General features: G+C 39.0%; 1 protein-coding gene and 1 long non-coding RNA gene across 4 annotated transcripts in view; one reads left to right on the top strand and one right to left on the bottom strand.

Annotated features, from left to right (window-relative positions):
• dally (division abnormally delayed protein) overlaps positions 1 to 20335 on the top strand; it is a 99511-nt gene that overhangs the window by 36752 nt on the left and 42424 nt on the right. For both annotated transcript variants that reach the window (XM_018027110.2, XM_026814808.1), the window contains one exon: positions 174 to 375. In XM_018027110.2, coding sequence (XP_017882599.1) covers positions 174 to 375 — 202 coding nt within the window. The remainder of the gene's footprint in view (positions 1 to 173; positions 376 to 20335) is intronic.
• LOC113464537 (uncharacterized) lies at positions 11588 to 12646 on the bottom strand. Of its 2 annotated transcripts, none has more exons than XR_003389389.1 (2): positions 12079 to 12646; positions 11588 to 11995 (listed from the first exon to the last, which is right to left on the bottom strand). It is a non-coding gene; the product is annotated as an uncharacterized LOC113464537 (long non-coding RNA). The 2 variants fall into 2 exon arrangements; XR_003389390.1 differs by having other exon boundaries at positions 11588 to 11992.

Below are 20335 nucleotides of genomic sequence, written 5' to 3'. Positions count from 1 at the left end.
CTATACATCCTTAAATATAACACATTGCATTACACTTTTATTAAATTACTCTATAAAACTGATTTCGGCCATTATTCCTACTTTTCATTAATCAACGATATACGTGAAGTATCATTTACAAAATAATAGTTTCGAATGGCATCAGGTGAGTCGAGGAATGAATTTGATTACAGGGGTTGCTTGACGGAGCCGGCGTCGCAGCTGGACCTCGCCTGGTCTGGCTACGTGGAAACGGTCGAGAGGCTCGTCGTGGCGGTCGACGGACGTAACGACCCGTTGGGCCTGAACGCCGAGAGGGCTGTCAGGCAGTTGGACAACCGCATTTCGGACGCCATTATGCACGCGATGGAGAACGGGCCGGCACTCGAGGAAAAGGTGAGTAGTGCAACAGTTTCAAACGCACTCGTTAACTTTTACATCGGCTGCCACGAATTCTACTTGCTAGCGATAAATCTGCTAGCTATTATAAAAGTGATTATCACTCAATGGACCGCGGATTTTATGTATTATAATACATACTATCATTCTTATGTTTACAGTAAAATTCCTTTATTCTGTATAAAAATCTGCAGTATAATGGTCAGCTAAATAGTATCACAATAATTAAAATACAACAAATTCTTCGTTACAAAGGATTCATACATATTAATAGAATATGTAATTATGTACTGATAAAGTATGTAAAATGAAGAGAACTAAATTATGCAAAGATATCAGTAGTATATGACGAGGCTCTAATTTCCCAGTAGCAGCCACTAATATCTCTATTAACAGTTTAGAAAACATTCGTCTGTCTTGTTGACAAATTACCATTTCGCAGATAGCAATCACTGACTGTTGATACTCTATAATTACGAATGGTGTTCCGCGTGCGATAGTTGATAGCCGTAGTAACAATCCCGCGGATCGATAGAACATTCACCTTTTGCAAACTCTTGTCTCTCCGTGCAGGTACATAAGTGAAATAAACGCTTACGCACTTTTACGTCTCGTTGCCTCGCAATTGGGGCTAATTGCTTAATCGCGGCGATACGTGTAATTAACTTTGATCTAAGTGCGAGTTACGCGTTGACGCGAATCCCAAATGAGCGTTCGCTCGAGTTTATTACAATTTCTAATTCTTATTTCATGCAATTTGTGTAAAACATTTAGAATTGGAATATGCGATATAATACATACGTATACGAGCAAAAATAATTATAATTGCACAAAACCGCAATGATTCTTGAACTTATCGAGTACATTATTCTTTTATGCATTACGTTTTCTTTTTATACTTCAAATATTTTAATTTCCAAGGAATATTAATCTACTAAATAAATGGAATCACGTAAAGAAATTAAGGACATAGTTTAATAATATCAGAATCGGATATAATAGTTGGATCAACGTTTGGATTGAATTCGTAAGATACACCCGGTAGATAGAAGTAGACATAAGTGGAAAAATTTTCGGCGTTCCCAGGTGAAATAAACGGCGTCGTTCACGGCGATTATTCCACTCGATTTCTCAAGCACCAGCGCAAAATTCTTCCCAACTTTTCTTTTTCTCTTAATCCTTTTGTCAGTTGGCTACCTGGGGCGTTTTCGTATCCCGTGCACGCGCATATTCTTGTATTCATTGTTATTGATATTAGCGTCGGGGTAGAAGAAGGCATTATGCTCCACGGCCATTGTGCGTATTTCCATAAATTTGCTTTTTATTTAGAGAAAGGGGTGTAACGCGGACGGAACCAATTTGCGGCCACGGTACACATATATCAGACCCCTCGCGGATTAGGGGGTTGTTAATATAAATGATCGCGCGAGAACTTTCCGGTATAACCGGCCGCGCGCACACTCTGCCTCGCTTAATCTCGAATTTAGGAATGGATACGGATTCAACTTCGACGTACAGTAGCTGTGAAAAATATTTCTCAATCGAACGTTTCTCATCTTTCATTCGTACAAATTTTGATTGTCTTCGTTAAATAATTGGTATCATTAATTAAAATTGTTGGTTTCAGTGTTCAATTTTATTTTGATCATACTGTGAAGTTTCATTTTGTCTGTAAAATTGGAAATCATATCAGTATCACGTTTTATATGATGTTCTGTAGGTCTGTTGACGTTTTGCATAATTTCATGCATTGCATGCAGTTTAGATTCAATGTTTTTATAAATACGTAAAATCGCCAGTCAACCTATTATTCCGTAACGTATCCGTCCGAAAATTTATGAGCGTGGATGTACGCGCAGCGAACGGAACTTTGGAAAGGATGCGTCGCGAACGGGCATAATTGTCGACTTTAGCTACCCGAAGCACTTCAGTAATTTATACGAATTTTCTGGCGCTGCTCGTTTTACAAGTTCCCACTCCGAACGAAATTCTGTACATTCAAAACTATTGGAAAAATACTTTTTCATTTCACTTTTTGTTCCTGACTAATAATAATTCTCTCCATTGTCCATAACAATCAATTTGATAAAAAGTTTTTAAACACGAACAGAGCTAAATAGTTCCCAGATTTAAAAGGAATAAAGAAATTTCAATTGTACGACCCAAGGAAGATATATTTTTAATTGTTATTACGTTAAAGGTAAAAGGACAAAAGATGATGAAGGAATAATTCAGATAATTACTCCAAAATGCAGTTGTACAGTTAGTTAGTCCGTTGAGAGTACAGGTTTTAACGATAAGCGTTTAGATGAGAGCGTCGCATGTGTGTGAAGAGTGCAAAGAAAAAGCTGATTAAAATGTCCCAGTTCGCGGGATATCGCAAAGGTAAACGTTCCTTTAAACTTTTAGACGTATCCAACGAGCGTGCAGTAGAACGATGCGACATGCGATGCTAGTTTGCGTTTCATACGCTGTTCAAACAGTTTTTTTACATTATATTTAAACCAAGATTTAAAGCTTGTGAAAGATTTAAAAATGTTTTTTAATACAAAACCAGTTTCGCATGGACATAAATGGTTCTGCATAAAAACACTAGACTTGCTATTTTTAATTATTATTTCATTCAATTTGGTTCTTCGTATATTTTGTAAAATGAAAAAAAATTAATAGGAGCGACGAAATGCTGGTATAAATACTGTGTTAATTCTCGTATGATCATTAATATGTCTATGCACATAAAACGTTTGAAATCACATAGTGGAAAAGCCTGCAATTTCTCTTTTATATAATTGTACACCATTATCGAAGTACAAATAATAAATGGCATTTGAGCTTTCATTCTTATTGCGGAGTTTCAGCGAGCCTTGCCAACTTCTCACTTTATTAATTGGCCAGACACCTAGAAACGGTGTTCGCGTCCGTGAGAAATGAGAGGACAGTTTATTCGTGCGTCACAGAAGAAAATAAGGGCCCGCGGGGCGTGTTTGACGCGTATAACATTTCTGAAATTCTTCGGTGATGTATAGTTCCGTTTGAACGGGAGAAGAATGTCGTACGCGGAGCGTGCTGCGAGAGACGTATCACACGGTAGTTGCGCGTATTACGCCCCCGGGTTATTTCGCGCGTCGTTACTTCCTTTGATATCCTTTATCACACGCAGCCACGTAGCTTATTGCATATTAAACTGGGGCTAATCACGGCGTACGAGTAAATAAGTAATCGTGCAGCCATACCGAGATTGAAATCTTCAAATGAGTCTGGTGCATCGATATTGCACCAGTTAATTAAAACCAGCTACGAGGGTTCATCGGTCTGCTTCACAATCATTGATTACTTTGTAACTCTTTTGAAATTCAGTATTCAGGCATAAGGTACAGATTTCTATTCATGTCCAAAGTTGTACTCATCAAATTGATAGAAATCTTACTTATATTAGCACATGCTTGATTTCAATCACTGAATAAAATTGTTCGAGGGTACACGCGCAAATTGTTATGAATGCAAAATTAAAAAGTGTCTCGTTAAAATTCTCGTTCACGTTGCGAACGAGATAGATAGGCGAATGACACGAAGCAAGGGCGTCTTGACGATGCACTTTGATCGACTGGTATCGAGGAGGTGACGAGAAAGAAACGATTCGAAGAATGCTTGTAAGTACAATAACGTGCGCGTGTACGTATCGAATATTCGATACGATAATTACGTTTCGCAGATTATTTTGCCTCTCGCGCCAGATGCGCTCCATGCCTCGACGATCTGCGTTACGCTATTGTTGGCGAGGAAATTTGTGCGATGGATTCGCCTGATAACGCGTTGCGAAAATTCAATAAACTGAACAATAACTAGTCGATTAATAAAAGTATGCTGTATAATTAATTGGATTCCTGGCCAATTAAATTTAAAATACATCAGTCGTAAATTCAGTAAATTAATTCCAGTAAACATTTTATAGCGATAGTAAACTAATATTTTGCATAAAATCTTTGATGCGTTGCATGATTCTCATTATTTCAATTAAAATATAGTGTTCGCTAATAAAAACGAGAATTTCTAGGATTTAATCATGTTTATCATCTATAATTTATCGTACATTTATATCAGCTATAAATATATACTTTCATATCACGTTGAGTCATACGTTATTCTTGTTATACATATATCTCTGAATTCGAATCGGTCGGATGTAAAATAGCATTGACATGGGAGACTGATTTATTCGCGAGGAGCGACCGGCGCGATAGCGTCATCCAGGTCGTGCCTGGGGAATTGTACTTACATGCAACTGGAACGACTTACTTACACGCTTCGCGAAGCAGGACTAACGACAGATTAGCATTTTCATCGATGCCCAAGCGTTTAGAGATTCATCAGAAAGCCGCGCGACCGTAAACTCGTATTTCTTACACTTACACCTTGTACTTCGCTTTTCATCTGTTTCCGTTAGTCGCCTACGTACGTCCCAACGTCGTTTATTAAACAGTCTACTAAATCTTCTTTCTTTACTTTGTATCCGTTGAGTTTTTCAATTATTTTTAGTGAATTTATTCTGTAAGAATTAACATTAATATTATTTGCATAATAAGCAGTTATGATTGATTTTGGGCTGCACTACAATTCAATTTTTTGTATAATTTATTTTATAAAAATTATTAAAAATGATATGATAATCTGATGATATTCAGAAATGTTGGCTGAAATTATTAGTTGTAGCATACTTATTGCTCAGAGATGTTAGGAATTCGGGCATCCCCGACAACTTAATACAGCGAGGCTTTCTTCTTCAACCCTTCTTTCCTCGGTTTCTCTCGAACGAGCCCATTCACCGTGGCTCAGCCGGAAACATTTCCGAGATATTAGAAGCTTTTCGGCAGTTGATTAAATTGGAATACTTCCGACTGGAAGTATGTTCTCGGAGCGGATATCAGCGTGCACTCTTTTTACCTTCTTCTCCTTATTTACTTACGCTTGTTCTTACGTACCTGTTTGTCAAGCCGCTTGCTCTTTCATGGCTGATATTGGATTTTCGTTCTTTTCTTTATCCACTTTCGTCATGAGTTTTCAACTTTTACTAAAGCACTCTGCACTTTATTTTTCTTTACCGGAAGTTTACGATCACTTTTATATTGTGTAGATCTAAATAAGAATGATTTCAATCATTCAAAGAAATTACGTATGAATTTTCTCCAATGCTTCATTTATTGAAATAATTATTCTGATAAATATAATTCTTTCTATTAACAAAGAGAACTATATATCTTGTAGTAATAATTCTCCAGGCAGTTGATTAAATCACGAGCGTATTTATGTTCGATTAAAATTTTAATAGCTCGTTCACCAAACTATTCTAGGGTTTAATAACAAAAAGTTTGGACTAAATTGTACTGACTAATAGGGAAAGTTAAAGGTATTAACATTCATTACCGTGGATTATACTCGGATGAATTATTCAGGTTCAACCGATGCAAGGGATACAGTACAATTAGAAATTTAAATAATTACCAAGATACATATATGTATAATTCATCTTATCTGAATCTCTATTACATACAAAACAAGAACTATATATCTTGTAGTAATAATTCTCCAGGCAGTTGATTAAATCACGAGCGTATTTATGTTCGATTAAAATTTTAATAGCTCGTTCACCAAACTATTCTAGGGTTTAATAACAAAAAGTTTGGACTAAATTGTACTGACTAATAGGGAAAGTTAAAGGTATTAACATTCATTACCGTGGATTATACTCGGATGAATTATTCAGGTTCAACCGATGCAAGGGATACAGTACAATTAGAAATTTAAATAATTACCAAGATACATATATGTATAATTCATCTTATCTGAATCTCTATTACACACAAAACACAACAAGAAAAACTAATACACACACAAATGAGTATAACAGTGTTGTGAAATAATTATTTTAATCGAGACGCAGGAAGATTCTGCAGGTTCTCTACGTATTTTGTAAGACAATTTCTCGCAACGGAAGTCACGAAAAATGGGATAAGTACCCTAAATCCGAGGGAAAAATGCTTCGAATGCACAGACACTTTAACCGAAGCGAGAAGTCGCGCGCGTTAGTCGGACGTGACCGAAGTACGAAATAGCTAAATTATCTGCTTCGAGAAGGCATCGGACCACGGAATTTATATACATACATATCTACATAGGTTGTTTAGGAATAGTTGAACTTCTTGTATAATGTACATCTACTTCAGTAACTTCAATGAATTTGAGAAACTGTTTTTGCATCTTTTGATAGGATTTACAAAAATTATGTTTTAAAAAATTTATTCTTATTTAATATTCTATTGATTCTTACGGTAATCACTATAACGACTTTATTGTTTAATGCGAAATTTTTTGCATTTGTGAATCGTGCATAATATTTGAATCTACTGATCATAATTTCACAAAACCCTGTCAAGGATTGTAAGAAGGAAGAAACCGATTTAAGTAAAAGATAAAACTAGTTGGAAACTTCTGCAGGACTAGACATCCATCTCTTTTAACATTCTCGTTCGCCAATCTTTTCTCGGCCAACAATTTTCTTCGGATTCGTTTCCGTCCCTCGACCGCGTCCCATCCTTTCTTCTATCCGGTGTCGAAATTGGCGGCAACGCGTGGAACGCAATTAAAAGTTTCCCAGCCCAACGACGCCGAGGATGACAGGATCGATCCTCTTCTCAGAATATTCCTCCTCCCGATCGTTCCACGGGTACTACGCTGAACCGATTCGCGAGGGGATCAAACAACTCCCGGTTACACTTCTCCGCACGACCGTTTTAAAGAGAGACTGTGCAGCCAATGCATTTTTAATTGCGACGATTATTCGGAATGGCTTTTAGCGGAATGCGTGCATTACCCCACAGCCGAGTCTTTCCGATCCAAGTTTGCTTTGTTAAAAACGGCCGATGGATCTCATACCATCTCTTTTTTTACATCCATTCTGTTTTGCGACTTATTAACTTATCGTTAGGGAATCGATTAGTCGTTCACATATCTGTTCGATGATGAACAGAAATACAGACGTGAATAATTTTTATATAGTAAATAACACGTTTGTTTTTAAACATTTTTTTCTATGATATTCTATAAGAAGAAATTCCTACGGCAGAAAAATGCACATTTCTTCGGTATCCATTAACGATGAAAGGTTCTTCGAACGCGAGAAAAATAATTTGTGGAGCGAATCCCCGGTCCTCGAAAGTCGAAGATCGTTTCGAAATTCCGGGCGTTTCCGATGCCGCTGATTGCAGATGCAATCGATACGAATCGATCGTCCGACTTGGAATCGGGGACGAAGGCGTAGCCAAATGACCACGTGGGTGTGCGTTACGTGCACGCGGCCTCGTGTGCATGTGTCGTGCCCACGGCGGTGGAACGGAGCGGGGAATAAAAATGTGCTACCTTTTTGCTCTGATCCATGGGACGCGACGGTGAAACCGGGTTTTCGCGTACCTGTTCGTATCTGGGGACTGATTCTCCCTTTTCATGCAAGTCCGTGCGTGTAGTAGAGAATCCCATTATTCGAATACTCGAACATCAGGACGTTCTATTGCCTGGAAATTTTATTGCTCCGACAGTTTCTCTTAGCAACAAGCTTTCTCTTATTACGAATATCTTTTCGTCTGTTCTTATACACTTACCGATCAGTTACATGCAAATACTCTACCACGTTTCTTATAAGAAATATTTTTCTATTCGTTATCAATTAACTATTCGAATTCTTATTGAAAATAATTGTATAACTGTTAATTTCGAATTTTATTAATGAAAATTGCAGTCTAAAAACCCAGCAAGATTTATATTAATCCAAATGGCAACGTCCTTGATTTTTGCTTAAATAGAAACTTCTTTGCACGGGCAATTTAATTCGCGTGCGGGAAATTCTGCAGCAGAAAATTTTCTCGTTCGACCCTTTCTCCGCGGAACAAGGGAGCGAACGAAACACGCGTGCGTGTTCACGGAAATTCGCGACACGCTCGAAGGGCTTCGTTAAACGCGTCTGCGAGACGGATGTCCCGTCTCGTCGGGGTTTTTATTCGCGAAATGAACCGATACATTTTTTATCGTATACCCGACCGTAAATTTTTTTCGCTAAAATTCTAAGCTCCCGCTAGACTGGAATTTTTTTCTCGCACAGCAGACATTCCTTGTTGTATACAAATGGCTGACGTATATAGCATCAGAAAAAAGAAATTTATATTTTTGTTTTATGGAAAATATGCGAGTGCAAAATTAGTTTATTTTTGCATATTTGATTAAACGTTCTCTGCAGCATTTGCGCGATACAGAAGGACAATGAGAGGAAATAAAAAGTGAGAATGCAGGGATGAAAGGTTCGAAAACGGCGATGAATAAATTGAAGGCATTGAAAGAGCGTTAAACAATCCGTATATAAATAAGACCGAAGTTTCTTCTTGGGAAGATGAATTAATTTAGGTATCTGGCGGGAGAGTAAAACGAGCGAGTACGATTCCCTTAATTAAGCGAGACAACCTTCGCTCCGACATCGGAGAGGGAATATGAACGTACCGGAACGTATTTCTCTCGTCTCTTTTTTTTTTCGCAGAAAGAATTCCGCCTCGGTGTCCCTGTACCTGTTCGAGACCCACGCCCAGGGGGGGTCCCGTGGGTCCCCTCGCCGGATCCAGTAATAATTCCCCGAGCCGGGGCGGCGGACCGTGAGCGCATTCTGGTCGCGTTACGTGTCTGCATTCCGCGTGGCCTTTGGCCCCACCCCCGGGGCCCCGCGGGGCCTCAGGGATCGTTAAGGTAGCACCTTAACGGCCCTTTTACGAAAAGACGCCCGGAGGTGGCGTTCCCGCGGCCCCTTCATTATTATTCACCCCGCGCACCGACTCCCCCTCCTCGCTCCTTAGTACACCCTCGTTCATAAGTCTTGGGACAATTCGCGAAAGGTACAGCCGAATAAGACGTTCAGCGCCTTAAGTGTCGAGATATCTCGGTGAAAAAACGCCTCGAATAAAGTTCTTTATTAATCGTTGCTACTCTAACATTGTACGATCTAAATTAATAGTCAGTCAATCTAAACCTTGGAACTTTGCAAATTATTGCATTCAATTGATTATTGTCATTATTAAATTATTACAATTTTAACGTTCTACTTGGTATTTATTTTATGCTTACTACCGTACGTCTTACGTTTTACGGCAAACATTGTTGTATGTTTGATATCAAATGAAGACAAGGGTCACGGAGTCGGCTTTCGAGTCAGAACTAATTTCCTGAAAATGCTCTACATAATGGCGCACCTGTCTGAGAACTTGCTCCCTCTCTTCCCGTTTCTCTTCCCTTGTCCTTGTTTATTTCAAGAGGAGAATTCTGGAATTGTCCCTTCATTTCATTCTTATTACAGAATCGCAGATTTTTATGCAAAAGAAAATGCTTATAGTATCAATTTAAATGTATTTTATTATTCGTACATCGAAACATGTGTTCGACTTCTATTGTCCTGAATAGTTTTATGCGTTACGTGCAGGATTTATATTTTCAACACCTTCAATTTTCTTATCATAGAATTAAATCTATATCTTGCACATGAAAGGTAGATTAAACTCGAATGTTAATTTGGTCGCTCTGATTTTTATCCCGCGTGTTTACGAGGTGATATTATCTTTGATTGCGACAACGGTTATTCAACAATCGATCGAGTCGATCGTATAGAGCATTGTTATGTAGGAACGGAATCACCCATAGACCTCATTTCCTGTGTACCGCCGATCGCGCCCAACGACGACTTCCATAGCCGCTTTTCTCAACCGTCCCGGTAATTGGACGATGCGATGCGAAAAAGGAGCTATTGTCTCTCTTCATCCACGACCCAGCAAAGGAATCATAATCCCTCGTTATTATTCCTAATGTTCCACCTATCTCCCTTCCTTTCGGTCTCTCTTATCTCCATACAATGCGAAGGTCCTCCACGTTACCTTGCTCCATCTCTTCCAGACTTCTTCATTTCTTCTTATACCCCTCCGTGGAATTTCTATCAGATTTATCGAATTGTATCATTCTTGGAAATCCTTCAGATAATTCTGGGTTTTGATTTTATTCCGAAAGAACGATTACGATTAAAGTTCGGATTTTAAGCATTTACAGAAAAATCTGTGGAATTAGGAATGATTTATTTTCCATAAAAATCTATTAGAAATCTTGTTAACCTTTATTGAAATCGATTAAGCAAAGATTGAAAATGAATCGTGTCTTGTATATTGAATACGTGTAACAATCGGAATTACTTCTATTGTGCGATTGTTGAAACTGGCCATGCTTCTCCGTGATGTATAATTGGCCACTCTGCAGTCATTGTCAATTAATTTGGGCAGTTTATCGTCGGTCGCTTCAATTACGTTATAGAGGACGGTCGTAAGTAACTTTGTTGTAGACGTTTGTATTGAACACAGCGGCCGATCGAACCATTCTCATAGTTTCAAAATTATGCTACACCTCCAGCTTTGATTCACTGCGATATCGTTCGATATGCAATCTTCAACTACAGTTCCTTTCCAGAAATAATTAATAATTTTGTAATCAGTGCAAGCTGGTGTGTCGTTCTACTTGTTTTGCCGTTTAAATTTTAGAAGTAGAAACTATTGTAATTAAAAACGAAAAACCAGAAAGGAAATAACAACGTCCGTTCGAGGAGGCTCGTTTTAATTTATACGTATCCACTTTCGGCTTTCCTCGTTCCTGTTCAAAATTTGTTTCACCCATTCTTCATGCATTTGTTTTCATTGGGACGTTCTCTTTAGTCATATACTTTCACCGTCGTTATAGCAATAACAAAGATGCCTTAATTGCGTCCCGCAGGACTTCTCGCTTTGAATTTATTTCATAACGACGCGCTCAGTTTTCGCTATAATAGTTGGAAACATAGTATATATCGTGCGCGGCATTGTTCCCATGGCAGAGAGGAAAAAATTCGAAGTTCGTGTTCACTGAGGAATTATAGTGCAAAATGTTGCTCGTCTGGCGGAACAGGACACGCGATAGAAAATGAGATAATTAGGCGATTTTCCAGTGGGAATTCAGGGACGCGGTGTAGTATTACCGACGACGAGCCTAAATATGAAGTTTATTTTGTAATATTCTTACCACGTTCTTTACGTTTTCGTGTAATCACACATCGTTCTTCGTCGCAGTTGCAAAATTATAAAATCAAGTTCTATTGTAATGTGCAAAGTTTATATTTTACATTTATTGCATATTATGTTGTCTACAGATTTAGTATTTTGATTTCTATAAATCGCTGGAATTAGACTTGCCATAAAGGAATTATAAATTTCTCCATAAAGATTTTAAGATAGGGACAGACATTTGAGTGTTCGATCACGGTCTCAATGCCAGGATAATTCGTTGATAAGAAAAAGAACTAACGAGACGAGGAGCGGAGAACTCCCTGACGCGCAATTAGCGAGTTAGATCTGGGAGGATCGTTAAAGGTAGATGAATTATTTATAAAGTTCCTGCAGCAGCCCCAAAGTATTTCGATCGAGGAGTCGCGAACGCGTTCGAGAGGAATGCCTCCTCGATTGGAGCACCGCGAGGCGGCATGGTTCCCACGCGTTACTTACTGCTTTGTCTCGTCCTCCTCGAACAGACAATCGACATTCTTATTCCTCGTTATCACGCGTAATTGTTATCAGTAAAGTTTCATGCTAAACTGATACTTACGTGATATTTAAACGTTGTAAAAATGCATGAAAGATCTATTTATCGTAATATAAAAAGTGTACTGTTGTTGCGTCACGATTAAAGACGAGCATAATTCAAAGTAAAGTCACAGGCGAGGTGTACGAGTAGATTTTACGAACTTTTCTAAAGAGACGAAGGAACTATTAGAGAATCACATTGCTTAAAACAGAAGTTTGATTTTACATAAAGACCCGCAGTCTGATAATTGCAAATGCTTGTTGGCACGACGCGACGCGGCCGCGATTCTCGCCGTCGATATTTCACGTCTGCAGAGACGTGAACCCAGCAAGGAATTCACAGTCGAATTCAATTTGGTGCACCGACGTCATGTCGTCATACGTGCGCGGAAAAGAATATCGGAATCCGGCGAAGGACTTTATCCAGGATATACGCGCTCGTTGCCTCTTACCCTCGGCCCGTTTCGAATTTTTGGCATCGCTCTTCCCTCGCATGTATTTATAACGCTCGTCTTCGATTTCCCATTTCTCTCTGCGGATTTTCGAAAACCGTGTCACGTCGCGTCGTCCGCGAATAAAATGCCTCGTGTAATGACTGATTGTTTCATAATGGACGGGAACGCGGCTCCTCGTTTCGCTTATTCATCGCGAGCTCTGAAGATAGCGAATTCAAAAAAAAGATAAAATTTGTATTATTTTAGATAAAATTTCATGAGTTTCTAAATTATAATGTAGGTCTGTAAAGAATTGTTAAGTTGATATTGGTTCGAATACTTTTCCTTCGGTCACTGAACTCGTGAAACGTATTCAGAGATTCGGGGACAGAGATAGGAGGAAATATGCGGATAAAACTGCGGGGTTGAAATCCGTGAAAATTGGAAACAGATTTTCGCCGAAGATTTCGGATTTTGTCGCTTGTACGAGCCATGAATCCGCGAGCCGAATAGGGTACAGTAACTCGCGAAAGTACCCGGGAAATATGCTATGCGAAATGTTCCAAATTTCATCGTCATTGGAATTGAACATAATCGTTGCGATTCTATGAACAATGGAAAAATATGTTAATGTACGTAGAATTTCTAATATGTGTTTTGTTCATAGATATTTTTACGTTACGAAATTCGAAGTTTATTAGTTGACTATTTGTTTTAGAAGTTCGTATTAATTAAATGATTGCCACGTGCATTTTTATATTACATATAAACGTAATTAATGTAATCATAAAAATCATGTCTCATTTTATAAATCAGACTTAAAACAACTCTTTCACTGAACACGATATGAATTATATATTAAAGAATTTATAGAATCGATGCTTTCCATTTGGTGTTTGAATACTTTCATGAGCTGCTATACGTACATGGGTTTTTTCGATGGCGAGAAACATGAAACGCCTCTGAATCTTGGCAAACATTTGTATTTCCCAGCGGAGATTTCTGGACACGTGCGAATATTCATAGTTCGAGCGAACGAACGTTTGGAGGTTCAGTCGTGTCAAAGAGAGGCCACAGGTAGGTACGTGGTTCCATACAATTCATTTCATGCAAAATGCAGTATCGTGCACACCGTCTGTCGAAACTATGAAAATAACGATATTTTAAATCCGATTTTTACTTTATTAATAAAAATACCAAGATTCGTTTTCATTCATTTATTAATCGGAATTTATGATTACACTTTGTGATGTCTCCTCCGGACTTTTTTTACAAACTAGCCGAGGGCTATGTACGTCGGGGGTGCATACATTGTAGGTAATCATGTAACGAATCTAGCGGAGAAATCAGCGGGCTCGTTGCAATTCTCACTTGAGCGTTCATTAATTAATTGAAACTCGATAGCCGAGAGATTATTGCTTAATTTGCATACCCGCATTTACACGGCGTAGAGTCAATCGGTTAATTAAACGTGAAACGTAATACGTCTGGCCATGTACGTACACACGTACAGCGAGGATCAAAAGTTAAGTGTCCGAATCACGGATTCCGTGTAACAAGTCTTCCGCGTGCGTTGAATAATTCCATGTAAACTGAGTAAAATCTAGAGAATACGGGAGAAATGTGTCGAGAACAGACATTATGTATTTTCTGGCAAACATGACGTTACATATACATTGCATGAATTGCAAGATGATGTAAGAATCTCTAAATCACGTGTATGGTATAAAACAGACATATTTTTTATTGTTGCGAGCAGATATTCAAGCAGTAAAATTGTAAGACGAAGCTCGAGCTTGCAAGACGTTCACTTTTGAGCCTCACTGTATGCTGCCGGATAATCGTGGCTTGTGTACTGTAATTTAGTTGGCCGGTTAGATGCGAGGATAAACAGTCGATTCCTTTAGGAGTTGTTGATTCATTTGGCCCGCTCGCGCTTCGTCGGACGCGGCAAATAACTTAATTATAAACCTATTTCCAAATGGGATACCTAATGCCCCTACGATATTCAGTTTTCAATAATTAATGAGGGCGCGGGAAGGAGGCGGCGAGTCAATTAACGCATTGTTAATATTGCTCGCAGACAGTTACAATTGCGTGATTATCAATGCCCGTTTATTAATACGGAACGCGATCAATTTTGCTCGGATGTAGTTTCACGTTTCATTTTAACGAGGAATGCTGATAATTTCGATTCAAGTTTCATTGCTGTAATTGATATACAAAATTCGGGATTACTTTTCAGTTAGGTCTCGTTCGGAACTTGAATTTTAATCCCGCGAGTTAGTCTTCGTCATTCTATTTATTATCGTGTTTCACCGTGGCAAAAGTTTATTACTTGTTGCGAGAACCAGATGCTCATATTCTCGTAACTACGTAGATTTTTGTGAAGTGTAGACTTCTGGAAAACTTGAACTCACACTCTCAGCCGTTCTAATCGTGTCTTGAATCTAATGGAAGTATGAATCATCGAATTTCTAAGAATTTTCCGAGGTTTTAATAAAATTAGAAATCTCTTTACCGTTTTGCAAATATGAAACGCAGTAGAGGACGTGTAATCGTGCAAAAGCTGCAAAGGAAAATGTGTAGAATACACGTAACTCTTTCATCCTTCAACCAGGCATCTAAAATTGTACGCGAAACGCGACTATCGCTGAATTTATCGTCTGCTCAGTTATATTCAACCGAACATTATCGTTTTCAACGTGTTGTACGTTGTCCTGCGAGGAGAATTTAAAAAGATAGGACAGGTTCGAGCGCGGATACCGTGGCAAGAAAATGTATGAAAAATGGACGTTCGGTAAAATTTTCCCTTCGCCAGATACGCTTAAATCATCCAGGCAAACAATTTATCGACGCCGTATATAATCTACACTTCTGGCAAATTGTCCAGACTCCGGATTCCACGCTCTTCGTTTTAGCTTGTCGCCTGTCCGACGTACCGGGCCTCCCCTTTGGTAAACGTGTAAAAATCACTGCGAAAGGGGGAACCTTCGATTTTCCCTATCTCCTAATCCTACTTTTGTCTTTCTCCCTTTTTATAATCCAATTTTAGACTCCTCCTGTTTGATCCAATTAAATGATATTGAATCGCGAAAACGCATTACGAACTTGATGCGTACCGCAATAATTCTCGAATGCAGTCTAGCTGTTTAAAATGATCGAACAAAAACGTACGTGTCGTTCGTGGATATTGTAAGCTCTGCGATTGAAACACGCAAAATTTTCTTTGCGACGAGGGAAAGTCGTTCGTTTTTCAAACGCAGTTTTATTGCCTGCGGGTCTCGTTTCAATTTCCACTGGTAGAATAGATCCTGTGCAAACGTACCGCCCCTGTTTTTATTAACACCCTGTATAGCGCGAGTTTGCTGGCTTCGCTCCAGCCTCCTACGCGGTCGATATAATCATCCGGCATCCACGACCCACGAGGAACGACCGCCGAAAAAAAAAAAAATAGGAGAGAAAGAGGAGACGGAAGAGGAGACGGTGGGAGAAGACGGCGAGGAAGAAGAAGAAGAAGAAGAGGTATTGGCACGGTGCCGGCCGGAGGAATCAATGACCCATTCCTCCATCGGTATTTTCGGTGCCTACTTCGAATAATTGCGTGCTACCAACCCGCGAACACGCGACAAATTCGCAGCCTCTCCACACTATTTACGGTTTGAAATGTGCACGCGATACACCTCGTCCTAATCCATCCATCGTATCCGGTTGGCTTCAAAAAGATTTATCTGTAGTATTTGTCATACGTTATCCGAGACTGACCATTCTTATACGTAATTGTACGGTTAATCAAAGTCTGGAATCAATTACACGTTGCAAGTTCTTCGCCGCATCTAAAGTTCCATCGAAATTGCACTTTATATATCACAGTTGAACACGTTCTATTTAAATGCATGGAACATCGGACGTTTCCTTATCGATCAGTATAATTAATTTCTATTTCAATTAACTCGACGTCCTCTTCCACATACTCACTGCACTCTAAATAGTATCAATGCTCGACACTTTTATGAATTCATAAAACGATATTTCGGTAGACTATTGGAAAGCATCGTGCGCTGATATTAAAAACTTTTCAATTTCAATATGAAGCTCGGAAAAAAGAGCGTGGGTGTTTTACTGTTTTCGAGTTTGGCAAAATAAAGAAGTTCGCTCGTGTTGATCGTCCCCGGGGAACGTAAAAAAGCTTTTTATTCCGGCAACCGGCGTACACGTACTTACGGTGAATACTTATACGCGCAGAAGTTGGTCGCTCGTCGTTTACGAACCACCAAAGGCGGAAACGCGGCGTCGTAAATATTATTGCAAACAAACAACCGGCGCAAAGTTTAACCGCTTCTTCTTCTTCTTTCCCGGGCGCGAACATCTTTAACCGCGGAACGGAGTCGGGGGATTTCGAGCAAACAGGCTAGACGCGGTTTGAGTCGAGTACGCGAACGTTTATGTGTCCCCGATTTAGTTCGTGATTCCAAAGCACATATCTATACAGAGGCGAAATCGATTATGTTATCCGTTTCGTGGGAAACCGACTCACACGTGATATTAAATTTTAAAAACATTTTCGAGTTTTAAAAGATCTTATGAAATAATACATTGCCTCGTATCATATTTCGTTCGTTTGTTAAAATATTCAGATTTATATATGAAATTTCCTGTTAATTAAATGTTCAATAAGTACGGAATTATAATTCATTCAATGAACTGAGCGAAAGAGGAAATCCCTTTGAAGCTCGCACCGTACATACAAGAGTTCATTCAATTCAACGACGATCGTGATTCACATTATAAGAATTCATTCAATGAAACAATTTACCAGACATCTCGTAGAAATGTATCACTAAATACATGTAGATAATATTGTACGATGTACGTAGGCATACTTCGAACTGGAGATACATTCTGTGACAGTAGAATTCATTGAATTATTATCGACCGATATAAACCATTGCTATTCGGTCTTCACGGAAACGTTCGCAAATAATGTTGCTTTTGACTGTGATATTTGCGAAACGAGATTCGTGACTCGGTTGAGAAATCATCCCAGCAATGTGAGCTTTAATGTACACAGTGAGACGGAAAGTCGGAGCCTTAGACTGGAGATTCTACGTGAAGATAATACGTGAAACGTGGAATTTGACAAAAAGGATCGTATTGGCAAATACTAAATAATTTCTCAGTAAGTTTTATAAATTGTTCGAAGATTTATGAACAGTGTACAGTATGTGCACCCTGCAATTTATCGCGATACGTCTCTTTGTAATGACACAATTGCTCGTTAGACCTGTTCCGAGATGTGATAAGAAAGCATACGGTGTGATCAAGAGCCGTGTAACGATGACGCATGATAACGTTTAATAACAGCGGAGTAGCGATGCGGGTAACACTCTACTGTACGCGTTTGCCTACACGATTTAAGATTCCTCTTGCATTTTCTTAATGTAAACGATTACTATCTGGTCACTTTGAAGCATTGCAAGTATTTATCGAAATCGGAGAAACAAGTCAGAGGAATAGATTTATGATTTTCCTTACGCTATTCAAATTTTTTTTAAATAGTATGCAGATTATTATGCAATATTCATTTTGCACTTGATGAATCGTCTTTTTCTTCTTTTCTGTTTCAATTAAAATCATATTAAAATCGCCTATGTAACAAGAAATATAAATTATTCAGCGATGTAATTTATCGGAGGACAAAAACGCATTCGATTATTCCACACGTCGTGTAATGCACGGTGTCCGGGACAGGAATTCCCGAAAGACACGTATTAAGTCTCGATGAGCCGAGGTGGGTACCGAGCACCGGGCCTGACGTTGCTCGTTGGCACGCGAAACTCTCGAAGGAAGGGAAGTTAAACGACGAGACAAAGGCGGAAAAAGAGAGAAAGGAGGAACGCGTGTCGCACATATATATTATACGCAGGATTCCCGGTGTACAAGTGATGGGAACAATATAGCGATTTCTTCTTCTTACTCGAGTCATTCATAAAAATTGTTCAATCGTTAAAATAATATATCAAATATTTTTACGTATAAAATGATATAATACATCAGTTTTTTAAGTACAATTTTTCATACAAGTTTTATTATTTCAATAACTTATCAAATCGTTTAATTCTTTGATAACATTGACGTATACTTGATGCAACTATTGCAACTCGCATCAACGAACGTTTGAAAACTTTAGTTTCAGTTGGAAACAGATCTCACGAATTTTAATTAAAAAAAAAAAGTAATAATTATGGAATTTGTAAAGGAGTCAAGAGTTCGCTGTATCTCACAATCAGTGAGCAACGGTGTTCGGTACAGGGACAGAGAGAGGCACTCGCGTGCATCGACTCGAACGATAGACGAAGAGAGGTAATGTTCCTTAAAAAGGGTGCTCGAGCAAACCTGTTATACCCGAAGGATCCATCCTTCCACACATCTAACTGTCCTCTCTCTCTACCGTTCTTTTCTGCCTCCTCACCTTGTCTCATGAAACTCTCGGTCCACCTTTTTTCACCACTCTTCTTTTTACCTCGTTCGTCTCTTTTCTCGCTATTAGAGACAGCCTCCCTTTTCATGATATCTTGCCCAGCCACCGCGTATTCTCTCTTTATTTTTGACGTTAGCCGGACACCCGGTGGAACCAGGATGGAATATGGAATAGCAGAGGTAGAGAGAGAGAGAGAGAGCAGCGAGGGTTAATGCAAAAAGGTCGGAGAAGGCGAACGAAGAAAGATATCGCTGTTGCCATGTGACTGAGGACGCATCGGTGATGATTTTTCCAACCAAACGATCCATTTCTTCTGTTATTAATAGTCGTTCTGATTCCATTTTTTCCTCACTTCTTAATGTCTTGTTAAACATCTTACGAGAAGAAGATAGAAGCAATAAGATTGATTGAAATTGTTCGTATCACACCGAGTACAGTAAGTCCATTGACATGCGGCTACGTAGCCGGATCATCGTCCTGGTAGCCAAATAAACCGGTCTTCTCGCCTGTACAGCTAATCCAGATCGGATCGTTGATTCGTTCATCCATTCACGGTGAGGAAAAAAGAAGAAAATCGCGGTCCGGGTAGGTGACTAAACGGCTCGACGCGCGAACATCTACAGAAAGATTTTCTGTTCCATGCATACGCTTGGAAAGGTCAGACCTGTTGGTCGTAGCACGGAAAAGCGGGGTTAACACTCGGCAAGCAAAAAGAATCGATTTCCAACCGCTTCGCCGTGCTCCACTCGAGATATCCTCGAGAAGTGAATTTTTCAATCGATTCCGAGCCACTCTCGCATTGTCATATGGCGAGGCGAATGGGCAATAGCGTATAAACGTGATTCTGACAGAGACAGACGTCGAGTGAGCCAATTCGAAACATGACCGCGTCGGACCGTCGATGAAAAAGTCTAATACTGCATTAATTGTTATTCGTTCATCGCAAATCTGGACGAACGAATTTATTGCTTTCTATAATTTTTTACCGCGTTTATTGAAGACGCGAATTTGAAACAATTTACATTATTTCGTGTTTGCAACAACGTTACTTCCTGGCTATTATACGCGTCGACATCAACAATTCACTACGTTTATGTTCTTCGTGAGGTTGAACGGCCATTGTTTCATATTTTTGCGACGAGTATTTGAATGCAAATAACCGCATGTATATTTAAAATGGAGTTTAGCTAAAATTGCGCTATTGTATAGACAGAATCTACAATTTTGTCCAGCAACAAAAAAGATTGTTAGATATTCTATATGTAAAACCATGCAAATAATTAATAGATTCGTCCCTTTAAGATTATGTTAGTTCGATGACCATATTCAATAGTTATGAGAGTATTTATTGATTAGTAATGATT

Source organism: Ceratina calcarata, unplaced genomic scaffold (assembly GCF_001652005.2).
Source record: "Ceratina calcarata isolate Rehan_Ccalc_2016 unplaced genomic scaffold, ASM165200v1 scaffold40.2, whole genome shotgun sequence".
Classification (NCBI taxonomy): Eukaryota; Metazoa; Arthropoda; class Insecta; order Hymenoptera; family Apidae; genus Ceratina; species Ceratina calcarata.
The sequence above is the reverse complement of the archived record's forward strand: the minus strand, read 5'-3'. Positions and strand labels throughout refer to the sequence as shown.